This window comes from Vigna umbellata, chromosome 4 (assembly GCF_029865625.1).
Source record: "Vigna umbellata cultivar VRB3 chromosome 4, Vumbellata_1.0, whole genome shotgun sequence".
Lineage (NCBI taxonomy): Eukaryota > Viridiplantae > Streptophyta > Magnoliopsida > Fabales > Fabaceae > Vigna > Vigna umbellata.
In genome coordinates, this window is record NC_142168.1 from 67,535,024 (window position 1) to 67,559,644 (window position 24,621).

At 36.6% G+C, this 24,621-nt stretch overlaps 2 protein-coding genes and 2 long non-coding RNA genes across 7 annotated transcripts; 2 read left to right on the forward strand and 2 right to left on the reverse strand.

Annotated features, from left to right (window-relative positions):
- Positions 1-2,209: 2,209 nt before the first annotated feature.
- Positions 2,210-4,626, reverse strand: LOC148201033 (uncharacterized). The gene is made up of 3 exons (XR_015785610.1): positions 4,525-4,626; positions 4,328-4,419; positions 2,210-2,530 (listed from the first exon to the last, which is right to left on the reverse strand). It is a non-coding gene; the product is annotated as an uncharacterized LOC148201033 (long non-coding RNA).
- A 5,053-nt stretch (positions 4,627-9,679) lies between these two features.
- On the reverse strand, positions 9,680-12,173 carry LOC148201034 (uncharacterized). The gene is made up of 3 exons (XR_015785577.1): positions 12,072-12,173; positions 11,875-11,966; positions 9,680-10,077 (listed from the first exon to the last, which is right to left on the reverse strand). It is a non-coding gene; the product is annotated as an uncharacterized LOC148201034 (long non-coding RNA).
- A 352-nt stretch (positions 12,174-12,525) lies between these two features.
- Positions 12,526-14,275, forward strand: LOC124833097 (pentatricopeptide repeat-containing protein At5g56310-like). Its single transcript, XM_088111629.1, has one exon. It carries the CDS (start codon positions 12,638-12,640, stop codon positions 14,156-14,158), a length of 1,521 nt encoding a protein of 506 aa, XP_087967755.1. The 5' UTR covers positions 12,526-12,637; the 3' UTR covers positions 14,159-14,275.
- Positions 14,276-19,493: 5,218 nt separating this feature from the next.
- LOC124833101 (uncharacterized) lies at positions 19,494-22,773 on the forward strand. 4 transcript variants are annotated; one of them, XM_088111802.1, is made up of 3 exons: positions 19,494-19,622; positions 21,283-21,719; positions 22,438-22,773. In XM_088111802.1, the coding sequence occupies exon 2, from the start codon at positions 21,307-21,309 to the stop codon at positions 21,691-21,693; it is 387 nt and encodes a 128-aa protein (XP_087967928.1). In that variant the 5' UTR covers positions 19,494-19,622; positions 21,283-21,306; the 3' UTR covers positions 21,694-21,719; positions 22,438-22,773. The 4 variants fall into 4 exon arrangements, with proteins under 4 accessions (XP_087967928.1, XP_087967927.1, XP_087967926.1 ...); XM_088111801.1 differs by having other exon boundaries at positions 22,468-22,773; XM_088111800.1 differs by lacking the exon at positions 22,438-22,773 and adding an exon at positions 22,052-22,259.
- Positions 22,774-24,621: the final 1,848 nt, after the last annotated feature.

Sequence of the window (24,621 nt, forward strand, 5' to 3'; positions counted from 1 at the left end):
TTCTTGTAGATTTTGGTCTTTAAAAGACGTTCCTTGTTTGCTAGTCTCATGAGTTGGTTGTTGTGCATCAAGTATGGATTAAGTTGAAAAATGAGGGCAAAGTGTCATAAGAATCAGAGTAGTCGGACAAAGAAAAGTAAAAATTAGGCACATATGATCTTAGTTGTGGAAGAGTTTTTATTTGTGTTCTAAAGTAGGTACTATAATTGTCACCTAAGAGTGGTGGGGTTCACTATTACTTTGGTGTTTGAAGTAGAACCAAAGTCAAATAGTTTCTAATTAGATATTTCCTACTGAGAGTGGGAAGTAAAAGAAGTATATGGGGGAGTGGTTAGAGAAGTAGTGGTTTAGACTCAGTTTAAACACCAGAATAACTACAAGTTTAGTAAATCTCAAAGGAGAAGTTGTGGTCTATCAAATCGTTCAAGCATAAGTCTTGACTATGAAAGGGGTGATTATTAGGACATGTGTTTTTATTTAAAACTTTAATGTCAACTTCTTGTTATAATTATTTTTTATAGGATTGCACAATATGTTTACATTTTACTTTAACAACAATATTTGCATATATATTTCATTTTAATAAAATATATAACTTAAAAGTTTAATACTAAATTTTAATCATATAAAAATATTGTTGGGTTAAATATGTTTTTAGTCCCTAAACTATTGGCCGTTTCTGGTTTTCGTCCCTCTTTCAAAGTAAGGTACAATTTGGTCCTCATTCTTTTCGAAACGTTCGTTTTAGTCCTCGAAAACTAAACACTGTTTAAAAATTTGGTCCTCATTTAGCAACAAATGAGGACTAAAACCAAAATTCCGAGGACTAAAACGAACGTTTCGAAAAGAATGAGGACCAAATTGTACCTTACTTTGAAAGAGGGACGAAAACCAGAAACGACCAATAGTTTAGGGACTAAAAACATATTTAACCCAATATTATTTTACTACACATCACTAATCAATTTTTGTGTGAATTTTATTATTTAAAACAAATAAATTTGTATCCAAATATTATATTTTAAATTTATTATTATTATTATTATTGTTATTAGTATTAATATTATTATAATTATTATTATTATTATTATTATTATTATTATTATTATTATAAATCTTCTAGTTCATTTTAAACTATTTAGATATTAATTTACTTGATAAATACTTCTTATACCTGATCATGATTCTTGGTTTTTCTTAACAATATATTAAATTTAAACTTTCCAAACATAGACACTAAAAATATTCATAAGAAAACTAATAATAATTATATCAATAATTTTAGTGGGAAATATCAATTCTCAGTTAACTTTTAAGTAACTTTTTTATGTTTATAGTAAATCATCAAAATTAGAATATGAATTTATAAATTTAAGAAACTGAGATTGAATTTTATAATTATAAGTAAAATCCTAGGCTCTATTGTTTATAATTGTAAGTCAAATTCATAAAAAAATAATGAAAATTCATTGAAGAAGCTGAAAACTATTGAAAATGTATAAAACAACAATTACTTGATAAAGGGAGACAAATTATTTAAAAGTTCTTTAAACAAAACATTGTTGAGAATTTGTAATAATTTTTAATAATTTGTAACAAGAAATAGTTATTGCATGTGTGCGTGTCTTTCTGTATGCGCACTTGCCTGCCTGCGTGTGTGTCTTTTTGCATATGCGCGTGTGCTTGCGCGTGTGCTTGCGCGTGTGGGTGCGTGTCTTTCTCTGTACGCGCTTGTCTGCATGTGTGTATTCACGTGCACTGCGTGTGTGTCTTTCTGTATGCACGTGTGTCTGTCTGCATACGTGTGCTTGCGTGTCTTTCTCTGTGCGCGTTTGTCTGCATGCGTGTGTACTCACGCACACTGCGTTTGTGTCTTTCTATATGCATGCGCATGCCTGTCTGCATACCTGCGCTTGCGTGTGCACGCTTGCTTGCTTCCGTGCGTGTGCGTGTGTGACTATGAGCGTAAGTGAGTGAGTGCGTGTAGTGCGCAATTAAAATAAAATTTTCCAAGTTTATTATGTATGTTACTCCTACAACAATTTTTAAGTTTTATTAACAAATAGTTTTCTGATTATTTTGGAAACAATTCGAATGTAATTATCAATGTTTTAAAATTCCATCCTTAAAAACTGTAACATCCCAATAAATAGTAATTACCATTAATCAGAACTAATCACATTTACAGAAAATACAGTGCAGTCTTAAAATAAATAACAGCTGCTCCAAAAGAAAACAGCACGTAAAAAAAAATAAACAGTACTGTACAGTACATTACAGCAGATGCTCAACATTTAAAACTGAACTTGCAGCACTTTACAGTGTTCAGAAACTCCTCAAAATATAAAACAGTTCAGTATTTACAATTCTGCAAAAACTATATACAGAACTGTCAAAATACATTACAGAACTAAATTCTAAAACTGCTACGGAATGAGCCTCTACTGCTCAGCTTTAACTTCAACTTCTACGAGGTTGGCATCCTCCAAATTTTCTTCTTCCAGCATAGATTCAAGGGGTGCCTCACCATCTGCTCACATCCACAACGGATGATCATTGCATTGACAAGACGGACATACAGAAAACAGTAGACAACACAAGGAAAATTGCAAGGGTAAGCTTAGGTAATTTAATTCAATACAATCAACATAATTTAACATATAAAATCAGTCATACAATTCATACAATATTAAACACATATCCACGCATACAGTAACTCATCCAAATTCTCATAACTAAAGACTGTCCGGACTGTATGATCCATGTATCTACAGGCGTTCTTGCACCCGGGTGATGTAGTAACTGGGATACCCTCAACAGCTGCCACCCGAGGTTAACCCTTATAAGCCCAAGTACTATAAGGACTAGGGCCTCCTGCCATTCCCACGCATGAACTACTCTCCTCTACATGAGGATGAGCAATCACGGAATATCAGGATGAACAGCCATCAGTAGCTTAATCCATGGTCATACTACACTACTTCTCATATTCACATCATGTAGACGTTCCTCCTTGGAACGCTCATTCACAATCCAATCCGATAGAATTCATTCACATAACCATTCTCGCATATTCACAACTTCTCTTAATTAAATTTTCATTCTGTGTTCCATTCTCTTAATTTTAAAGGACGTTCATCTCTCAATAGATGGGGAAGAACATATTACAGCACTTATACATTCACGTTTCTGAACAAAAGAAACGCACCCTTATTCATGCACGGACACTGATACAATTAACTAATTTAATTGAAATTGAGTCTAAAAGATCCAAATAATACTTAGGAAAAATTCTAAGTATAAAGACTTGAGATTAAATGAAAAGAACCATTACAGTTTTTCATGACTTTAAGTAAATAATCAGAGCCTTTGTAAATTCGGAAACGAACAATGCCAGTCAAAGACCGAACGTTAATTAATCAATTGAACGAACGTTACAAGATTCGCCCACGAAACAATAGTAAGGACGAGCGTTCAGTAGAAACCGAACCCTCTTTAGGACGAACGTCAGGTCAATGACCGAACACCAATTGAATGAACGTGCATTTGAACGAACGTTCGGTATCAGACCGAACGCTAACTAGGACGAACGCTCAATCTAAGATCGAGAGTTCATTTGGACGAACGCTCAGTATAATACAAAGCGCCACTTAGGACGAACGCTGGTAAACCAAAACCGAGCGTCCTAACTATACTTCACTTTATTTTCAATAGTTGGACACGCTAGGCTAAGCCGAACGCTCACGCCTAACTCTTGACAACTAATAACGCTCGTTCCAGATCAGGGTCCTTTCCAAATGAAAGAATCCTTATTCTAAGTGATGTTCCAGGGAAACCGAACGGTATAAGACCGTTCGATGACGAGCGTACATGATAGATCAGAGAAGGTAAAATTTCCAGGTTTTTCAACTCGATAACTTCACAGATTTTCATGTGATTCATAAATTTTAAAGTTTTCATTTCCATCCTACATTTCATACATTACAGAATTCATATTACTCCATCATCAATACAGAAATTTCCAGTTCCAAACATATCATTCCAAATTCTACATAGCTTCAATAATATCCCAACTCATACAGCACATTTTCTGCATAAAATTCAACATTTTTCAACATCTGATCAACCCGAATTAATCATTTTCCAGTGCAGACATACCAGCATTAATATACAGTTTCAAACATTAACATTCATACACAACCAGTGCAACATACTCATACATGCATACTTAAAATTCATATATTTCATACAATTCAACATCCAGTGCACTTCATTACTGTCATTAACATTAAAACAACATTAAATTAAATTACTAAGCTTCCCTTACCTGTTACTGCAGTGTACTTCCAATTGCTCAGAATTTCACTCTTTCACTCACGGCTTTCTATCCAGGAATTCACTCAACCACTTCCACTAAATCTAATACACCAAAAATTATAACAGATCAGACTTCTAATCCTGCATGCAACCAGAATTTTGGTTCGCATGAACTAAGTGGACAATTGTGCAGAAACGAGAACTTACCAGTTCAGTTCTCAATTCTGTTCGGATCTGAATAGTGCTCACGGTGCAGGGAAACTTTCTCCTGTGTCTGAAATGAGATCAGAGGGTTTGATGGTAAGTTATCTTGAAGAGAAGATGAACGAGTGCAGAGAAATTTCAGAGAGAATTTGAGGTCAGAATTTTCGAGAGAAGGAAGGTGATTGCATGCAGAGAATGGGAAGAGTTTTCCTGAAAATTTACTTCCTTCTTTCACAGAAACTAACTCCCATTCTCCACACACCACTTGTCTTCCACTATCATTAGCAGAGTGCTTCCACTGTGACACATGGCAGACACATGCAGTGGGAATGTGAGTGGATTTTGACGTGGCAAAACGCATCATAAGAGTGATCAGAGAGTGGTTTTGTGTGCTAATTAAATCAGGTTCTCACATTCCCCCTTACTTCAAAAATTTTCGTCCTCGAAAATTCTAAAACTTACCAGGGAATAGGTGCGGATATAATTCCTTCACAGCCTCTTCAACCTCCCAAGTTGAGTCACCAGTCTTTGCATTCCACACCACTTTCACAAGACTAACATCCTTCCCTTTGTAAAGTCTGGTGCGGCTGTCTTCAATGCAGACTGGTTGCATCTCCAGTGTTCTATCTGGCCGAAGTTGGATATCTTCTAACTCCAATACGTGTGATGGATCAGCTATATATTTACGGAGTTGAGAGACATGAAATACTGGATGAAGGTTGGACAGTTGAGGTGGTAAAGCCAATTCATACGCCACTGCTCCAATCTTCTTCAGAATTAGATAAGGTCCAACATACTTGGGAGAAAGCTTCTTTGGACGAAGGACTCTTCCCACACCAGTGATTGGATTTAACCTCAGAAACACGTGATCTCCAGCAGTGAATTCTAAGGGTCTTCTTCTCTTATCTGCATATGATTTCTGCCTGCTTTGAGAAGTCTTCAAACGCTCTTGGATCAGTTTCACTTTCTCTGTTGTTTGCTGGATTAATTCTGGTCCAGTGACTGCAGTTTCACCTTCTTGGAACCAACACAAAGGAGTTCTACACTTTCTTCCATAAAGAGCTTCAAACGGTGCCATTCCTATGCTTGCTTGATAACTGTTATTATACGTGAATTCCACAAGCGGCAGAACCTCATCCCATACTCCCATATGATCTATAACGCAGGTCCTCAACAAGTCTTCAAGAGTTTGGATGGTTCGTTCAGATTGGCCATCCGTCTGAGGGTGATATGCAGAACTCATTTGAAGTTTGCTTCCCAATTCTCCTTGCAATGACTGCCAAAAACGAGATGTGAATCTCGTGTCTCGATCTGATATAATGCTTGAGGGAACTCCATGCAACCGAACAATCTCTTTGACGTACAGCTTGGCCAAATTTGTCATGGACATCCTTAAATTAACAGCCAGGAAATGGGCGCTCTTAGTCAATCTATCCACAATTACCCAAATTGAATCATGGTTTCGGACTGTACGTGGCAGATGAGTCACGAAATCCATAGAGATGCTGTCCCACTTCCATTCTGGAATTTCCAATGGCTGCAGCAATCCTCCCGGTCTTTGATGTTCAGCTTTGGCTCTTTGACAAGTTAAGCAAGAGGACACAAAACGTGCAATGTCACTCTTCATACCAGGCCACCAGAATGACAAACGAAGGTCATGATACATCTTAGTCATGCCAGGATGCATGCTAAGACGGCTGTGATGTGCTTCCTCCAATATGATTTTCTTCAGCTCGCCATCATTAGGGACACACGTCCTTCCCCGGTAACGCAACATACCGTCTGTTCCTGCATTGAAATCCTTATCTTTACTCAAACCGAGCTCGCCCAATATCTTCACCAGCTCTTCATCCTCACGTTGCTTCTTCCAGATTCGATCAAATACATCACTGGAAATTCTGAGATTACAGCATCTGATAACATCCGTTCCCAAGTCAAACTGCAATCTTAGATCTCTAAAGCTTTCCACCAAATTCAGCTCCTTCACCATCATTGCAGAGACCCTTACGGCTTTCCTACTCAATGCATCAGCCACCACATTTGCTTTTCCAGGATGATACAGTAATTCAAATTCGTAATCCTTCAAGAATTCAAGCCACCTCCTTTGCCTCATATTCAACTCCTTTTGATCAAAGAGGTACTTGAGACTCTTGTGATCACTAAATACTTGAAACGTTGCACCATACAGATAATGCCTCCAGATTTTTAACGCAAACACCACTGCTGCCAGCTCCAAGTCGTGTGTGGGGTAATTCTTCTCATGAACTTTCAACTGCCTGGAAGCGTATGCCACTGCCTTTCTTTCCTGCATCAGTACACAGCCCAAACCTTGATATGATGCATCACAATACACTTCAAAAGGTTTGGCTGTATCTGGAATGACCAACACAGGAGCGCTTGTTAATTTCTTCTTCAATTCCTGGAAGCTCTCCTCACATTTATCTGTCCAAGCAAACGGCTGGTCCTTCCTGGTGAGGTAAGTCAGAGGGGCTACTATCTTAGAAAATCCCTCAATGAACCTCCTATAGTAGCCAGCGAGTCCCACAAAACTCCTAACCTCCGTGACTGAACGTGGACTCTCCCAATCCAGCACTGCCTTCACCTTGGCTGGATCCACTGCAATACCACCAGCAGACACAACGTGTCCCAAAAATTGGATCTCCTTCATCCAGAATTCACACTTTGAACGCTTGGCATACAGTTCTTTCTCCCTTAATACGCTCAAGACAGTCCTCAAATGGTCTTCATGCTCTTCAAAGCTCTTGGAATAAATGAGGATGTCATCAATAAACACCACAACAAATTTATCCAGGTACGGTCTAAAAATTCTGTTCATATAATCCATGAAGATTGCAGGTGCGTTTGTCACTCCAAAGGGCATCACCACATACTCATAATGGCCATAACGAGACCGAAATGCAGTCTTCTGAATGTCCTCCTCTTTAACTCTGATTTGATGATAGCCCGAACGTAAATCAATTTTTGAAAATACGCACGCACCATGCAATTGATCCAGCAGATCGTCTATCCTCGGCAGTGGATACTTGTTCTTGATGGTCAGCTTATTAAGTTGCCTATAATCAATACAGAGACGGGAGCTGCCATCCTTCTTCTTTACCAATAATACAGGTGCTCCCCACGGTGAAGCACTTGGACGGATGAACCTCTTGTCCATCAATTCCTCAATCTGTTTCTTAAGTTCCACTAATTCAGCTGGTGCCATTCTGTAAGGTTGAACCGAGATGGGTGCAGCAGTGGTCACCAAGTCAATCGTGAATTCTACCTCACGAATGGGAGGTAAACCAGGTACTTCATCCGGAAAAACATCTGAAAACTCATCCACTACTGTTCTCCCTCCACTGTTATCAACATCAGATGAACGCCCCATCTCATTGCCTTCATATGTCATGATAAGGAAACAGCTTGCTCCTTCCATGATGTCCTCCTTTAACTGCCCAAGAGTGATTGACAGTTCTTCATCTTCTTCAGCTGGAAAGACTAATTCCTTCTTCCCACAGTCAATGAGGATCCGATTGGTAGCCAACCAATCCATCCCCAAAATTACTTCTAAGTCTTAAAGGGGTAGGCAAATGAGATTAACTTTATATCTACGCCCCTCAACTTCTATAGGACATCTTACACAAACTGTAGATGTCTTGATCCCACCAGCCGCTGGGGTTGACACCACCAGATCGAACTGTAACTCGCTCTCCACTAGCCCCAACTTCTCAACACACGCCTTCGAGATGAAGGAGTGAGTCGCCCCCGAATCATACAATACACCACACGGCTTTCCAAACAGTAAACAAGTACTGGTGATAAGGGTACCTGAGCGAGCAGCTTCAGCACCAGTAATAGCGTACACCCTTCCTGTTGCTTGTGCACGTCCACCTCTACCTTGTTGAGTCCTTCCAGCATTTGGAGGTCTCATTACCGCACGCACATTACACTCCTGATCCGAGTGTCCATTTCTCCCACATTTGTTGCAGTGTTTTATTCCAGCCAGTTGAGGACAAGCCCATCTCAAATGTGGTCCTCCACACTGATAGCACGTCACAGTCCTTGACTGTCCAGTTTGGCCAACAGGAACCAAGGCCTGTGATCCACCAGATGACTGAGTTGGACGAACGTATGGGGATCTCTTTAAGTTCGGTGGGTTTCTGGATGCAACCTGCCCCCTGTTCAATTGCTGCTTCTTCTGTTGCTCGGCTTCAGCAATGTTCTTCTCCAGAACCTTAGCTCTCTCAACCATTGCAGGAAAAGATCTAATACATAGACAGGATATTAAGACCTTCAAGTCACTTCTCAAACCATTTTCAAACTTCCTGCATTGCCATTCTTCACTGGTTGCCATGGTATTGAAACGGACAAGATGCTTGAATTTATTTGTATATTCTGAAACAGACATACTGCCTTGTACCAATTGTAGGAACTCCACCTCCTTAGCAAACCGTACACTGTCTGGAAAATATTCTTCATAAAATTTTGTTCTGAAAACCTCCCAGGAAATTGGACTTTGAGCTTCTGTCAACAACATCTTCACACTTGACCACCAATGGCTAGCTTCTCCCGTCAACAAATACTCTGTGAATGCCAAACGGTTTTCATTTGGACATCTCTTGGCCTCAAATCCGCTCCATATCTCTAAGCCACTGATCCGCTTCATCTGGAAGTCCTTTCCCATTAAATTTTGCAGGATGGTGTTGTAGGAAGCTCTCCAAACTCCATTCTGCATGGGGTGCAGCATTAGAGGAGGAGGCTCCTGGTGTGCCTCGGCCAGCTGCCAAGATGTCCATTAGTTGTCTTTGCGTTGCTTCTGAGTGAACACGAGAAGCCTCCAAACTTTGCATTGCTTCCTGGTTTTGCCTCATCAAGGCAGCGTTCTGCTCAACCAAAGTTGTGTTTTGTTGTTGAAGCCTGTCTATGACTGCCTCCAACACACGGGCACTAATTGGTGCATCAGATTCATTCGGCTGAGGTGGGGGAGGAAGTCTAGGAGCCATTCGTTTTCTGGATCAGAGAAAACGTACGTTAGCTATGTTCAAGAGTTAAAAATTAATAACTCATCAAACACATATCAAGCACACAACGAAAAGCACAGTGCACTCATACCCTATATGTCCTTAAAAGAACAAAACTGCTCTGATACCAATAAATGTAACATCCCAATAAATAGTAATTACCATTAATCAGAACTAATCACATTTACAGAAAATACAGTGCAGTCTTAAAATAAATAACAGCTGCTCCAAAAGAAAACAGCACGTAAAAAAAAAAAATAAACAGTACTGTACAGTACATTACAGCAGATGCTCAACATTTAAAACTGAACTTGCAGCACTTTACAGTGTTCAGAAACTCCTCAAAATATAAAACAGTTCAGTATTTACAATTCTGCAAAAACTATATACAGAACTGTCAAAATACATTACAGAACTAAATTCTAAAACTGCTACGGAATGAGCCTCTACTGCTCAGCTTTAACTTCAACTTCTACGAGGTTGGCATCCTCCAAATTTTCTTCTTCCAGCATAGATTCAAGGGGTGCCTCACCATCTGCTCACATCCACAACGGATGATCATTGCATTGACAAGACGGACATACAGAAAACAGTAGACAACACAAGGAAAATTGCAAGGGTAAGCTTAGGTAATTTAATTCAATACAATCAACATAATTTAACATATAAAATCAGTCATACAATTCATACAATATTAAACACATATCCACGCATACAGTAACTCATCCAAATTCTCATAACTAAAGACTGTCCGGACTGTATGATCCATGTATCTACAGGCGTTCTTGCACCCGGGTGATGTAGTAACTGGGATACCCTCAACAGCTGCCACCCGAGGTTAACCCTTATAAGCCCAAGTACTATAAGGACTAGGGCCTCCTGCCATTCCCACGCATGAACTACTCTCCTCTACATGAGGATGAGCAATCACGGAATATCAGGATGAACAGCCATCAGTAGCTTAATCCATGGTCATACTACACTACTTCTCATATTCACATCATGTAGACGTTCCTCCTTGGAACGCTCATTCACAATCCAATCCGATAGAATTCATTCACATAACCATTCTCGCATATTCACAACTTCTCTTAATTAAATTTTCATTCTGTGTTCCATTCTCTTAATTTTAAAGGACGTTCATCTCTCAATAGATGGGGAAGAACATATTACAGCACTTATACATTCACGTTTCTGAACAAAAGAAACGCACCCTTATTCATGCACGGACACTGATACAATTAACTAATTTAATTGAAATTGAGTCTAAAAGATCCAAATAATACTTAGGAAAAATTCTAAGTATAAAGACTTGAGATTAAATGAAAAGAACCATTACAGTTTTTCATGACTTTAAGTAAATAATCAGAGCCTTTGTAAATTCGGAAACGAACAATGCCAGTCAAAGACCGAACGTTAATTAATCAATTGAACGAACGTTACAAGATTCGCCCACGAAACAATAGTAAGGACGAGCGTTCAGTAGAAACCGAACCCTCTTTAGGACGAACGTCAGGTCAATGACCGAACACCAATTGAATGAACGTGCATTTGAACGAACGTTCGGTATCAGACCGAACGCTAACTAGGACGAACGCTCAATCTAAGATCGAGAGTTCATTTGGACGAACGCTCAGTATAATACAAAGCGCCACTTAGGACGAACGCTGGTAAACCAAAACCGAGCGTCCTAACTATACTTCACTTTATTTTCAATAGTTGGACACGCTAGGCTAAGCCGAACGCTCACGCCTAACTCTTGACAACTAATAACGCTCGTTCCAGATCAGGGTCCTTTCCAAATGAAAGAATCCTTATTCTAAGTGATGTTCCAGGGAAACCGAACGGTATAAGACCGTTCGATGACGAGCGTACATGATAGATCAGAGAAGGTAAAATTTCCAGGTTTTTCAACTCGATAACTTCACAGATTTTCATGTGATTCATAAATTTTAAAGTTTTCATTTCCATCCTACATTTCATACATTACAGAATTCATATTACTCCATCATCAATACAGAAATTTCCAGTTCCAAACATATCATTCCAAATTCTACATAGCTTCAATAATATCCCAACTCATACAGCACATTTTCTGCATAAAATTCAACATTTTTCAACATCTGATCAACCCGAATTAATCATTTTCCAGTGCAGACATACCAGCATTAATATACAGTTTCAAACATTAACATTCATACACAACCAGTGCAACATACTCATACATGCATACTTAAAATTCATATATTTCATACAATTCAACATCCAGTGCACTTCATTACTGTCATTAACATTAAAACAGCATTAAATTAAATTACTAAGCTTCCCTTACCTGTTACTGCAGTGTACTTCCAATTGCTCAGAATTTCACTCTTTCACTCACGGCTTTCTATCCAGGAATTCACTCAACCACTTCCACTAAATCTAATACACCAAAAATTATAACAGATCAGACTTCTAATCATGCATGCAACCAGAATTTTGGTTCGCATGAACTAAGTGGACAATTGTGCAGAAACGAGAACTTACCAGTTCAGTTCTCAATTCTGTTCGGATCTGAATAGTGCTCACGGTGCAGGGAAACTTTCTCCTGTGTCTGAAATGAGATCAGAGGGTTTGATGGTAAGTTATCTTGAAGAGAAGATGAACGAGTGCAGAGAAATTTCAGAGAGAATTTGAGGTCAGAATTTTCGAGAGAAGGAAGGTGATTGCATGCAGAGAATGGGAAGAGTTTTCCTGAAAATTTACTTCCTTCTTTCACAGAAACTAACTCCCATTCTCCACACACCACTTGTCTTCCACTATCATTAGCAGAGTGCTTCCACTGTGACACATGGCAGACACATGCAGTGGGAATGTGAGTGGATTTTGACGTGGCAAAACGCATCATAAGAGTGATCAGAGAGTGGTTTTGTGTGCTAATTAAATCAGGTTCTCACAAAAACTTTTTAAAAATATTTATAATTTGCTCATAATGAATAATTACAATGTAATATGAATTTGTTTTGATGGTAAGAATGATAGAGATGAACTGGAGAACAACAGTGGGCATCTATGGTTTTGGAATTATATGGAAAGGTGCGTGATGTAAGGCGATGTCTGCAACGGTTATTTTCCTTGCTTCCAAGATCAGAGCATGCAGATGTAGAGCAGCTGCTTTGTCGTTGCTCCAATCTGAACCATCTTCACCAAACTCAAGCCTTCATGCTTACCAGAGCTCTCAAGAAAGACCCACCATCTTCCTCTACAACAACCTCATCTCTGCTCTATCTTCACACAATCCCACTCTTGCCATTTCTCTCTTCAACGCCATTCGCCTCCATGGCTTGCGACCAGACTCTTACTCTTTTCCTTTTGCTCTCAAGGCCGTTTCTTCTTCACCTTCCCTCCGTCTCGGCCGCCAGATTCATTCTCAAGCCATTCTTTCCGGCTTCGCCACCCATCCCATTGTCCTCACCTCCCTCATTCACATGTATTCCTCCTGCGCTAACGTTTCCTCTGCCCGCAAGCTATTTGATGCCGCCGCTTTCAAACATGTTTCTCTCTGGAACGCTATGCTAGCCAGTTATGCCAAGCTGGGTGATCTCTCCAATGCTCGCAACTTGTTTGAATCTATGCCTGAAAAGGATAGGAATGTTGTTTCATGGACTACTCTTATTTCCGGATACACGCACACTCACAGTCCTCAGCAGGCTATCACTCTTTTCCGCACTATGCTGCTCCACAACGTGCAGCCAGATAAAATTGCCATTTTGGCTGTGCTCTCTGCGTGTGCGGACTTGGGTGCTCTCCAGTTGGGAGTGTGGATTCACAAGTACATTGAAAAGCATAAACTGCCTAAGATTGTATCACTTTATAACTCTCTTATAGACATGTATGCAAAATCAGGAGACATAATTAAAGCACGCCAACTGTTTGAGAGTATGGAGCGTAAAACGATTATAACCTGGACAACCATGATTGCTGGACTTGCTTTACATGGTCTGGGAAAGGAGGCCCTCGACCTATTTTCTTGCATGGAGAAGGCTGGAGTCAGGCCAAATGAAGTGACCTTTATCACCATCCTTTCTGCTTGTAGCCATGCTGGATTGGTTGAACTGGGCCGCTATTATTTCACGGGTATGAGATCCAAATATGGAATTGAACCAACGATAGAGCACTACGGGTGTATGGTTGATTTGCTTGGCCGTGGTGGCTATCTTGAGGAAGCAAAGGAGCTAGTTAGGTTGATGCCGTCTGAAGCCAATGCAGCTGTATGGGGATCCCTTCTTGCTGCTTCAAATAGATACGGCGATGCTGCACTGGCAGCGGAAGCTTTGCACCATCTAAGTGTGATGGAGCCCCAGAATTGTGGGAATTATTCTCTCCTATCCAATACTTACGCTGCGCTTGGTAGGTGGAAGGAAGCTGGTATGGTGAGGAAGGTTATGCGGGATACGGGTATGGAAAAGGTGGCAGGTGTCAGTTTTATTGAGGTGAACAATACAGTATATGAATTCATCGCGGGAGACAGATTAAACATCAAATTTGTTGACATTTGTCATGTCCTACAAAGCATAAACGGGCAACTCAAGATGATTGATGTGAAAAGGGAACAATCCATAGAACTATATTGATGGAAGAGTTTAAAGCCTTGTGATTTGATGCTTCTAACTATGAGAAGGTGGATGATAAAATTGTAGTTTGAGTTGTAATACTTGTATTTGATATTGTGAGTTATCTTATTTGGTTCTGATCCTGTGTACACAAATAATTTTGAAGTCTCTCATTTAAAGTCAAATTGAACAGTGAAATTTTAATGGATTATAAAAATATTCTTCATCAATTAACTACTTAAACAATAATCACGTCGAATTAAAACATGTTTTTTCGTTAATAATGATTTTTTTAATGGACTAAATTTTATTTTAATGGATTAAAAGTAACAACTTTATATAACTTTACATAAGAACAATATTATTTTATGTTAGATTTAAAAGAAAATATTTTTTTAAAGATAGTTATAAATTTTAAAAAATGTTTATTTTCTAAAATAAATGAAAAATAAAATTATTTTTAATTTTTATATGCATTGATTTGAAACTTTAATGTATGTATATGTTTTAATAAAACAATATTATATTTATTTTTCAAATTATTGTTGTTATCAAATTTGGAGCTTGGTCTTCCGACATGTGGTGGAAGGTGATCGGATTGGAAATATGTTTCTTAATGTTGAAAAGTGGAAGGTTATTGGATTGGAAATATGTTTGTTAAGGTTGAAAAGTGTAGGGAGAGTTGGATGTTATATGTAAAATAGCAAGTATAATTTTTAGAGTATTAAAAGGCATTTAATGACTATTAAAAGAATATAATAAAAGTGTGTAATGAATCCTTGTTCGACTATATCGTCAAACACGTTTGGGCCGAGTATATATAAGTTCTTTTTGTCTCAAAAGTTTGATTTAGCCTAAGGAATGCTTGTAATCGTCCTTGTGGTTTGGCCTTACCGAGTTGTAGAATTTACTAGTGGTTTGGCCAGCCGAGCACATATATCATTTGACCATTATCGTGAGTTTGTAGGTGTATTGGTCATTTAGTCAAGCTTGTAGGTGGATTGGTCATTCGACCAAGCTCATATATCGTTTGGTCATTCGACTTTGCTTGTAGGTAGATTGGTCATTCAACAAAATCCATATATCGCTTGGCCATTCAGTCGAGCTTATAGGTAGATTGGCGCGGTCGAGCTCATATATTGTTTGGTCATTTAGCCAAGCTTGTAGGTAGATTGGTCATTCGGTCATGCTCATATATCGTTTGGCCATCAACCAAGCTTTCATGTAAATGGGACATTCAGTCGAGCTTGTATGTCGTTTGGCAATTCGTCTGAGCTTGTAAATTGGCCATTCAGTCAAGCTTGTCGTTTGGTCATTCGGTCGTGCTTATGAATTGGCAATTCACTCGAGTTCGTTCAAAAGCCATTATGTAAGAAACGCCCTTTTCGTCTTATGTTAAGTTTAAGCAAGCTTTATGCTAGACTGTCGGCTTAGCCAGGCTCAATTAGGTGTTGCCAACTTTAGGCAACTTTTGTTGGATGTTGCCGATTTTGATATATCCTAATGTTCATTTTTGGTTGAATTGATGATGACTTTTAACTTGCTTCTATACTATATTTCGTTATCGTTACTTCACTTCGAGCACCTTCTTCAAGTATTTCTCATGTCATTCTTAGTCTTTTTCGAGCTTGTCCTCAAGTTTATTGTCCTCTCTTTAAATTATCTACTGTAGCAGGAAATAAAAGTGGTCGAGGTAAAGACTGGTCTAACAGACCGGCTTATGTTTGAAGGTCGACCAAAACTAACGAGCAAAAACCTAGAGGTGTGCCAACTGAAAGGGATTGAGAAAAAAAAATTCAAGAATCATCAAATGAATCTTCAAGTGAGAACGACTAAGGTGAAGATCGAGATGAACATCTTGACCGACTCTATGGAGGGGTTGAGGAAAAATTCAAGAATCTTCAAGTGAGAGCGACCAAGGTAAAGATCGAGATGGATGACCTGACTAGCTTATGTGTGAAGGTTGGCCAAAACCCTTATGAGCTGACTTATAAATTATGGCAAACAAAGGAAGAAAGATGTTAAAAGATTGGCGAGTGTTGAGCTTTTCAAGAGAAGGTGTTTCAGGTATTGTAATATCGAGTTGCTCTTGTTTTTGTACTCAGATATTGGAATGTTGAGTTCCTATTATACCTAGTCTAATGCTTTATTTAATCTCGAGTAACTTGATGTTTCCTTTGTTTGATTGACTTGATGACTTGTCTTGCCTAAATGGCTTTTTGTGTCACGCTTGAAGGTCTTTTTATTTTATTTTTTTTTAAATTAGGTTTAAACATAAAACATAAACTATCACATGAGTCTTGGTTGTGCCACGTGTCAGCGTTATTGTATGTGATAATGGTAGTTTTTAATTTAGTTCCTCTATTTAAAATTTTGATTAAATTAGTGTCCCTATTTTTTAAAATAATCCAATTTTGTCCTCACAAATTTGAGACTAAATTAGTAATTAAGCTTAATTACAACTTATATATACATGTTAAAATAATTTTTTAAAATTTATACATCAAATCACTCCACATAAATACTCAAATTATTTTATGTTTTACATTTTTTCACTTGCAAATTTTTGCATTTGAAAACTTTTATACTTGTAAAAAATAAAATAATTTAAATATATAAGTTGTAAAATTATTTTAATATAAGTTGTAATTAAGTTTAACTATTAATAACCAAATATATGGACGAAGAAATATTATAATAATATACATTTTTCCATCCAACCACCAGCTACTTATATGAGTAGTTATATATTTCTTTTTATCAACAAAGAAATATATTATGGACAAACCTAGGAAAGTATAATTTATATTTTTTTCCAAAAAAGCTTCAGGAAAAGAAAAAGAGAGAGGTTAAAAACTCAGCCAAATAATTTGTCGGGCTTAAATGGAATGAAAATGGGTCCATTGTAACATAACTTGATCGAGCAGTATCGGATCCTAGGAAGGCTATGTTAGTGAAGTCAAGATGTTACCATGCCAACCTATCTAATTGACTTGATGGGCGCTAACCTAATGTGTGTCAACTTGATGGTGCTGGCTTGTTGAGCTAACATGCTTTTGGATCCCAATATTTGATTTCCTTGATGCCTACTACCTTGCTGCCATGTTACTCCATTGATCTAATGACATGTTGAGATGGCAGGCTGCTATGTCGCTGAGGTAACATGCTTGCACATGAAATGGTAGGGTTGTGCACTCTGACCCTAGTAGATAAAGTAGCTTTCGACTACTTTCCAGATTGGCATACGTAAAAGAAGGATTTGTGGGACTTCTATTTATTGTTTTCGCAGTGGGTTTTGATTAACGTTGGCCTTGTTACTATGCAATTGTAAGTAATTTACTCTTTAGTTAATTAGTTTTAGGATTAATCTATTCTAGTATTGCTCATCTCGATCGGTCAAATTAAAGGTCAAAAAATTTGTTTAACGATCATCTGAACTCTATGGTTCAATCTCTAAGTTGGTGTTTGACTTATCCGAGCTTATATGTGGTCGACCGAGCTTGGTGGCATGTGCTTCAGGTTGTGGATTAACTCTGTAATTACTTTCTTCAAAATATTATTATTGATGGTTTATTTAATGGCTACACACCTCTTTATTTCATATATATTGGCTTTGATAATTTATTGCATTCATCTACCCAAATGATATTCACTTATGAAAGTCATAAATAATTCATATACTTGCTTGATATTTGCTTAAAATATGTTTTATTCAAAATATTGTTTATTCAAGCAATCGTCTCACAAAATGTGTCATCTAACAAAAGTTCGCTAAACGTTACATATCTCAAACAACTTTTGATAAAGCATCTAATGTTTTACACCATCTGGTAAATCATATGTTGAATGCTTAAATAAATGATGCATTTATTAATGAGTTGACAAGTGATAAAATGTTTTGAACATAAGGCCTAACGCTTATCAATGTTCAAAGTATTTAATGCATGTACGATAAAGAGTTTTATTGCTCGTATACTTTATTTTTTATATTTGTGGAGATCACTAAACTAGAAAGACTTGATTAGAATCACTACATCCAAGAAAACGACGTTGAGAGATATGAAGAACATTCTGAAAATGTTTCCCTTGAAGATGTATGCTTTGACACATCGTACAAACTATGTTTCGATAAATGCTATAATAAAGCATTGTACCTCTACAAAGTAGACTCGAGTCTGACTTCTCACATAAAAGGGCACCCAACTCTACATCAAGTCAACCTCTCTGTCTAACGATCATTTCTTAGGAAAAACTATATATAGACATAAGCTTGAAGAGAAGACAAAAAGGATAATATAGACAACTTTGGAACATTGAAACAAGCTTGTTGTTACTCTGCTCACATATCATTTGAAGAAATATTTTCTATAGAAAGAAACATCAGCAAAATCTCCTATTTCATTGCATTGTCTTCATCTTCTCTTTGAAAGTTATCCAATATGTATTTTCTTATAACATTGATTGTGTTGTACATTCTGAAGGGAATCAAAATACTTTGTGTTTAGCTCAATTGAGTTACAATTTAGAGTTATCTAAGAATAAAACAAGAAGTGATTAGAATACTTGTATACTAGGAGTTGTTAAATTCAGACTAGTCGTATTGACTAGATGAATCAAGAGTGGTAAGAATACTCGTAAACTTAGAGAGGTAAACTTGTGTAATCTTTTTAAAGATTAATGGAGCCTCTTAAAAGTTCTTAAAAAAAACTAAACATAGCTCACATTGAGTCTTTTAGAACCAAACTACTTCTAACATTGAACAACTTTTGACAAATAACCTGAAAGATGTTAACGAACAAAATTTGAAACAATCTTACAAAACATGAACTTGTGAATATCACATATTTACTTATTCATAATTTCACTCCAATTTATAGGTAATGAAAAATTATTAGTGTAGTCAAAATAACTAAATATAATACAATAGACTTGATAGAAAAATTAAAATATTTAAAATAAAGTGAAATAAAAAAAAATATGGCTAACAAGTAAGCAAAATTTTTCATTATTAATATAATTTTTAAAATGACCTTTATAAAAGTGAATAAATTTATTATATATTATATTTTTAAAGTATTCATACATAGTTCTTTTTTTTTTTGCCAAATTTGTAGTTTATATTCTTAATTTATAAAACTGAAATTTTAAGTAATATAACTACTAACTTCAAATTTAGTTGTATCTGAATTGATTTTATTATTAAATAATTAAAAGAGATATAAAGATTGAATTGGTAATTTTAAGAAATAAAGTGATTACATTATCTCGTTAATAGGGTGAATAATTTAATTTTTTTTACTTTTTCTTTAAGTATTAATTTTGAATTTGTTGTTATTATTTAATTATTTTTGTTCAACGTTTATCTACATTGTAATTGTTATAGAAGAGAACACAACTCTCTCTCAGTGGTTGTCACTCTTTGGTACAGGGGAAGAAGGGTGGGAACACGGGAGAAGAAGAAGAATCACATAACCAAAACCCACTGGTACGCAATCCAGAATCCCTCCTTTTTATCATTTTCACCATAAATATGCTAATTTATTTTCTCCCCACTTTTTGTCTGCATACAATTCGCCGCTTTAGGCACTGTAATATTTACTTTTTAGGGTTTTTTCATTGAGATAAACTTAAACCCTTTTTCCATTGAGATATGGAGCAGCTAATGTATCTCAACAAAAAGGAGAGATATCCTGTTATCATTGTCCACGAATGACGTGTTTATAGGTTAGGGGAGAGAGTAGCAAAGGGGAGAATGGAAATTGGGTGAGGAATCCGTTAGGCATTTGCGTTGGGAACAGAGTTCGCCTCTTGCAACTATAGCTGTTGTCTTCTATTCTGCATTGCGATTTTCTATTTCCTGGTTTCTTTTTCTAAGCTGGAGTTATATTGCTGCTGTAAAGGAGTTGTTCTCCTAGAATATCATCCATTTTCTTTCATATACTACCAGTTCCATTAGGTTTTTTTAGTTCATATGATTTAAGATTTTTTTTTATTTATTTAAGAACCACAAAAAGATTCTTGAGGACAGTGAATCCTATTAATGTGTCACAAAGCAACCGAGGTGTGCTTAATGTGAGATGTATGACTTTATCTTCTTCTTCAATGCTTTTCTCTGTAGCAACCAAGGTGTTCAGTAAAAAACAGTTGCTTAGGTAGGATTGATGATGTAATCCTTTATTTGTGCTTCAGTAAATTGGATTTTCTACATTCATGGGAAAATTTTAATACATAGTTTTGGTATAACAATGGTGAAACATGCATGAAGCCTGCCCCAACTGAAACTTGGTAGCTAGAGTTGCATCTTCTCCAGAATCTCACTCCCACAGACTCAAAGGGGAACTACCAAATGAGTGTAGTTTTATGTAATTCGGAATGAAAATATGAGAATGGGTCCAGCGAATTCTTTGCTAACACGAAAAATAATCTGTTCACATCAACAATTCAAGCCTCATCATATTTATAGTACACACAAACACATGAAACCATGGTAAGATACACTTTTTTGCTATTGATAAAATGGTGAGGACCTCCAATAGGAAACAATCTTTGATTTATTATACCCTATTGTAAATGAATTACAAATTTCAACAAGCTCCCTTCCATCACCGTCAATCGTTCGTGCATATAGCTGGATTTTGGTAGTTGTTGGATGAGTTATGATTTGATATTTGTTCTTCTATTCTTTCTTCTTATTATTTTATGGCCTCAGTAGTTATTTTGTTTGGTTGCTTTTGATGTTTATGATTTTTGACCATATGGAGTTATTTAAGTTTTAAGCTCAAAATTATCAACAGGTGAGAAACTACCAATGGTGGAAGAAAATGAAGAAATAAAACCATTTAAGGATTTGGGCTTATCTGAATCCCTAGCAATGAACAAACATTCAATTTCTTCAATTATGAATTAGATCTGATCGCTTCTTTTCCGAAATCATGACCTAAATTGAATTTTGTTTGCTTCTTCACTTTTTCTATTCACAGTATGTTTTATCTCTGGAATTTTATTGTTTCTCTCATTATATATTTCATTTTCAGAGAATAAGCAATATGAATGTAGTCTGTAATCATTTGGTCTAAAATAGAAAAAATGTTGGCCTAGAAGTTGTTTGTGAATTTGCCTGATTGAGTGGCTGTTGTCATGTGTAGAGCACAAGAGTTTGTTGCTACTTTATGGCGGGCAAGGGTGTTGGTTCGGTGACAAAGGCAGTAGCAGAATATCAGTATCCCTGGCGTGAGAAGTTAGTGAAATACAAGGATGAACTTGCTAAGGGAGTATGGGGATATTGGAACCTGGGCGCATGGAAGCCACTGAGTATCAGTGCTCGACGACGTGCCAGACTGCGAAAGGAAGTACTCCTTGCTGGGGAAGATTGGCCCTATGATCCTGAAAGAAAGGAGATGAAGACCAGGAGGAAAGGACACAAATGTGATAGGATATCTGCCGAGAAGCGGGAAAACACGGCAAAGTTGATGGAGAAGATGCCCCAGATGTTGCAGGATTACAAGAAGAGAAGATGGCAGAAGAAGATGAAGGAAGAAGACAAGGGAAAACTTTGATTTGGCTCCTCCTCTAATTTGGGAAGGTTTGTTACAAACTATCTTTAAGAGATGGTACATTATGTTACACCTGCTTTTGGGCTTACTTGATGATTAACTTTTGTTTGTGTTTCAATTCATAATCACCCCTTCTAAAGAATATGTCCGTATGATTGTCGGGGGGGGGGGAATGTTATGTACACTGAAGATTGGTTTTTCCTTTCTAATTAAAGTTTTTAATTGATTTCATATCACTTTAAAATTCAGTTCAACTTGCATCCTAATTGGAGTTATGGAAATTTTCTCGTAAGATTCATGCCATTGGATTTTTTTTCTTGACCTTGCTTCAAAATTTTAACCATCAAAATGACTCATGTAGATTGACTTGAAGAGGAAGTAAAACCTATTTATGTTTGGATTTGGAAGCCCTGTGAGTTTCTATGCTCTTGTGATGAATTTCTAAATGTAACTTTTCCAAGTAACATTTTTTAGTAATAGATATATATGTATAAGAATAGATGGCTTGTTCCATACTTTTGTGTTACGAATGACAAGTGTTTTTCCTTGTGAGGATGCTATTATAGCCATATCTAGAGTTACTCTCCATATTCCTTGACCTAAAATAAGTTGAATTTTTTTTCACAGATCGATAGAGGATTTGATAATCCAGTGACTTTTTTTTTTTTGGTGTAGCTTACTACGCTTAGCCAATATGTTCTAATCAATTATGATAAATAAGATCATATTTTGCGATATGTTCTGCAGTATCGGAGTTTGTGATTTTTCCTTCTGCAGGATCCCACCATGACACGAGCGTGAAAGGAGAATCGCTCTGTTTAGAACATCTATAAAAGAGAGCCTCACCTATTGATCTCTAATTTTGTTTGCAAAGCTCTCTGGGAAGGGAAGCTAAGAGATAAAATTTTCTAAGTTGTTCCACAAAGTGCCGTTAGTTTCATGTTAGTTTTCAAACTAACTCAATAAGAAAATGGTTGTTCAAGAAGTGAAAATAAAAGCTCGTAGATTTCACTCAGAAACTGTCAAAGATATATGAAACTACCAAAGATCAAGAATTTTACTGAAACAAACCATTATTCATAATTGGCCATTTCACTTTAACGCATTGATCAAAAATCAAGATTTCATTGTTGGGGGCATACGCAGAAATTTTCATGAAGTATTAGTTCACTATTCATTATCATAGATTCATTTTATTTGTTTGCTGAAATTTAAAGAATATGTTTTATGGATCAAAGCTTATTATGGAGAGTAGAAATACGTGCTATAAACTAGGAATTACTCCTACGTAGAGGGCGGGGGAACGCCTCCATGCTTAACAATCTTGACCTAAGTTGCTAGTGCATTAAACCTCGGTACTGGCATTTCAAGTTACTTCAAGGGATGAAAAGTTAAACATTATTTATTCCACAAACTAGGAATCTTTCATTACTAAAATTTGATATCGAAAAAACTAACAACCATTTGACACTTTTTTTTTATAATATATTATATTATAATTTGGCTCTCCCCCTAGGTTCCTCCATATACAACAAAACATAATTTTTCTGACAAAATGTTCAACTTTTTTAGAAAAAAAAAACTACAAAAAGTGTAAATAATTCCCGTACAATTTTTTTTTGGACAAAATGACAAATTGCCCTCGTACAATATTTTGTAGACAAAATTATAGACGTTTCTGGTATAACATTTTTTGAACAAATTGCAAAACCTCTAATCACACATAACTACTCAAGCCCCGTATATCTTATATACTTACAACATTTAGATTTGTGATGATCGCCCTAAAAACAATTCGTTATTTGTATAGTATTTTCCTGTTGCTGCTACCTCTCCATCTTACTCGTTGATAAATAATTTATTGGGTTCAACTAGTGGAAGACAATGGGAGACTTGTCCACCCTAACGATGAATCCTTGAATTTTGATTGAAAGGTGTTTTATTCCATTTTTCATCTAAATTTTAGTTGGGTCATTAAATATTAAAAACTGGTATGTGATTGATTTTTTTTTTTTTACAATGTGAAAAAGAAAAACTTGTGAGGAATTTTTCTAGACAGATTGCCAACCCTCCTATCACACCTAACTATCCAAATTAAACGAAGATGTGTGAAATAAAAGTTTTCATCTCTTCGAGAGTCGAAAAAGTGTTCAACCTTATCCATATGACCACCTTGATTTTCTTACAAAGCTTTGTTCTTTGTTTATCTTGTGAAGATGGTCATATTTATGGTTTATGGTTTATAGGTATTTTTATCTAACTCAATATATAGACTAAAGAACATGATTTAACAAGATTCATTAAGTCTCTTCATTCTAGAATAACTTAAACCTACATTTATTGGAACAATATTTACATCTTATAAGTAATATCGACAATTTGGTATTATTGTTATTATTTATGTTATTTATGATAACATAGGTTTATAACCTATGTTGATCCTATAAATAAAACTAGTATTTATCAAGGAATACTCACTTAGTAATCAATTATATTCACTACTGCATTCATAAAAGATCCAAACTCATTTTTTTGGCTCAAGCGTCAGAGAGTCTTTTACAGGTTTTGAGCGGTAAGGAATTTCATTTCAATCATCAAGAGCATTCTAGCTACCACTAGGATCTTGCCACATGTTTGCAGATTCGAGCTCAAGATCTCAATAAGATTATTTGGCGCCCACTATGGGACCCTAGTAAACGTTTCCTTGGCTTCACCTCCCTACAGTCACCACTCAAAGTTTCGCACAAATCTCCCACAAAATAGAAGTCAACTAGGTGGCGACCCTCTACTAGTAAATGCAAACACTCATACAATAACACAACGAACAACACAGGCAATACGATACCGAGCTTGAGGCCTCGTGCACTCAACAACAAGTCGACCTACACAAGCTTAGCAAAGGCTAATTGGTTTGTAGAATGAGAGATCATC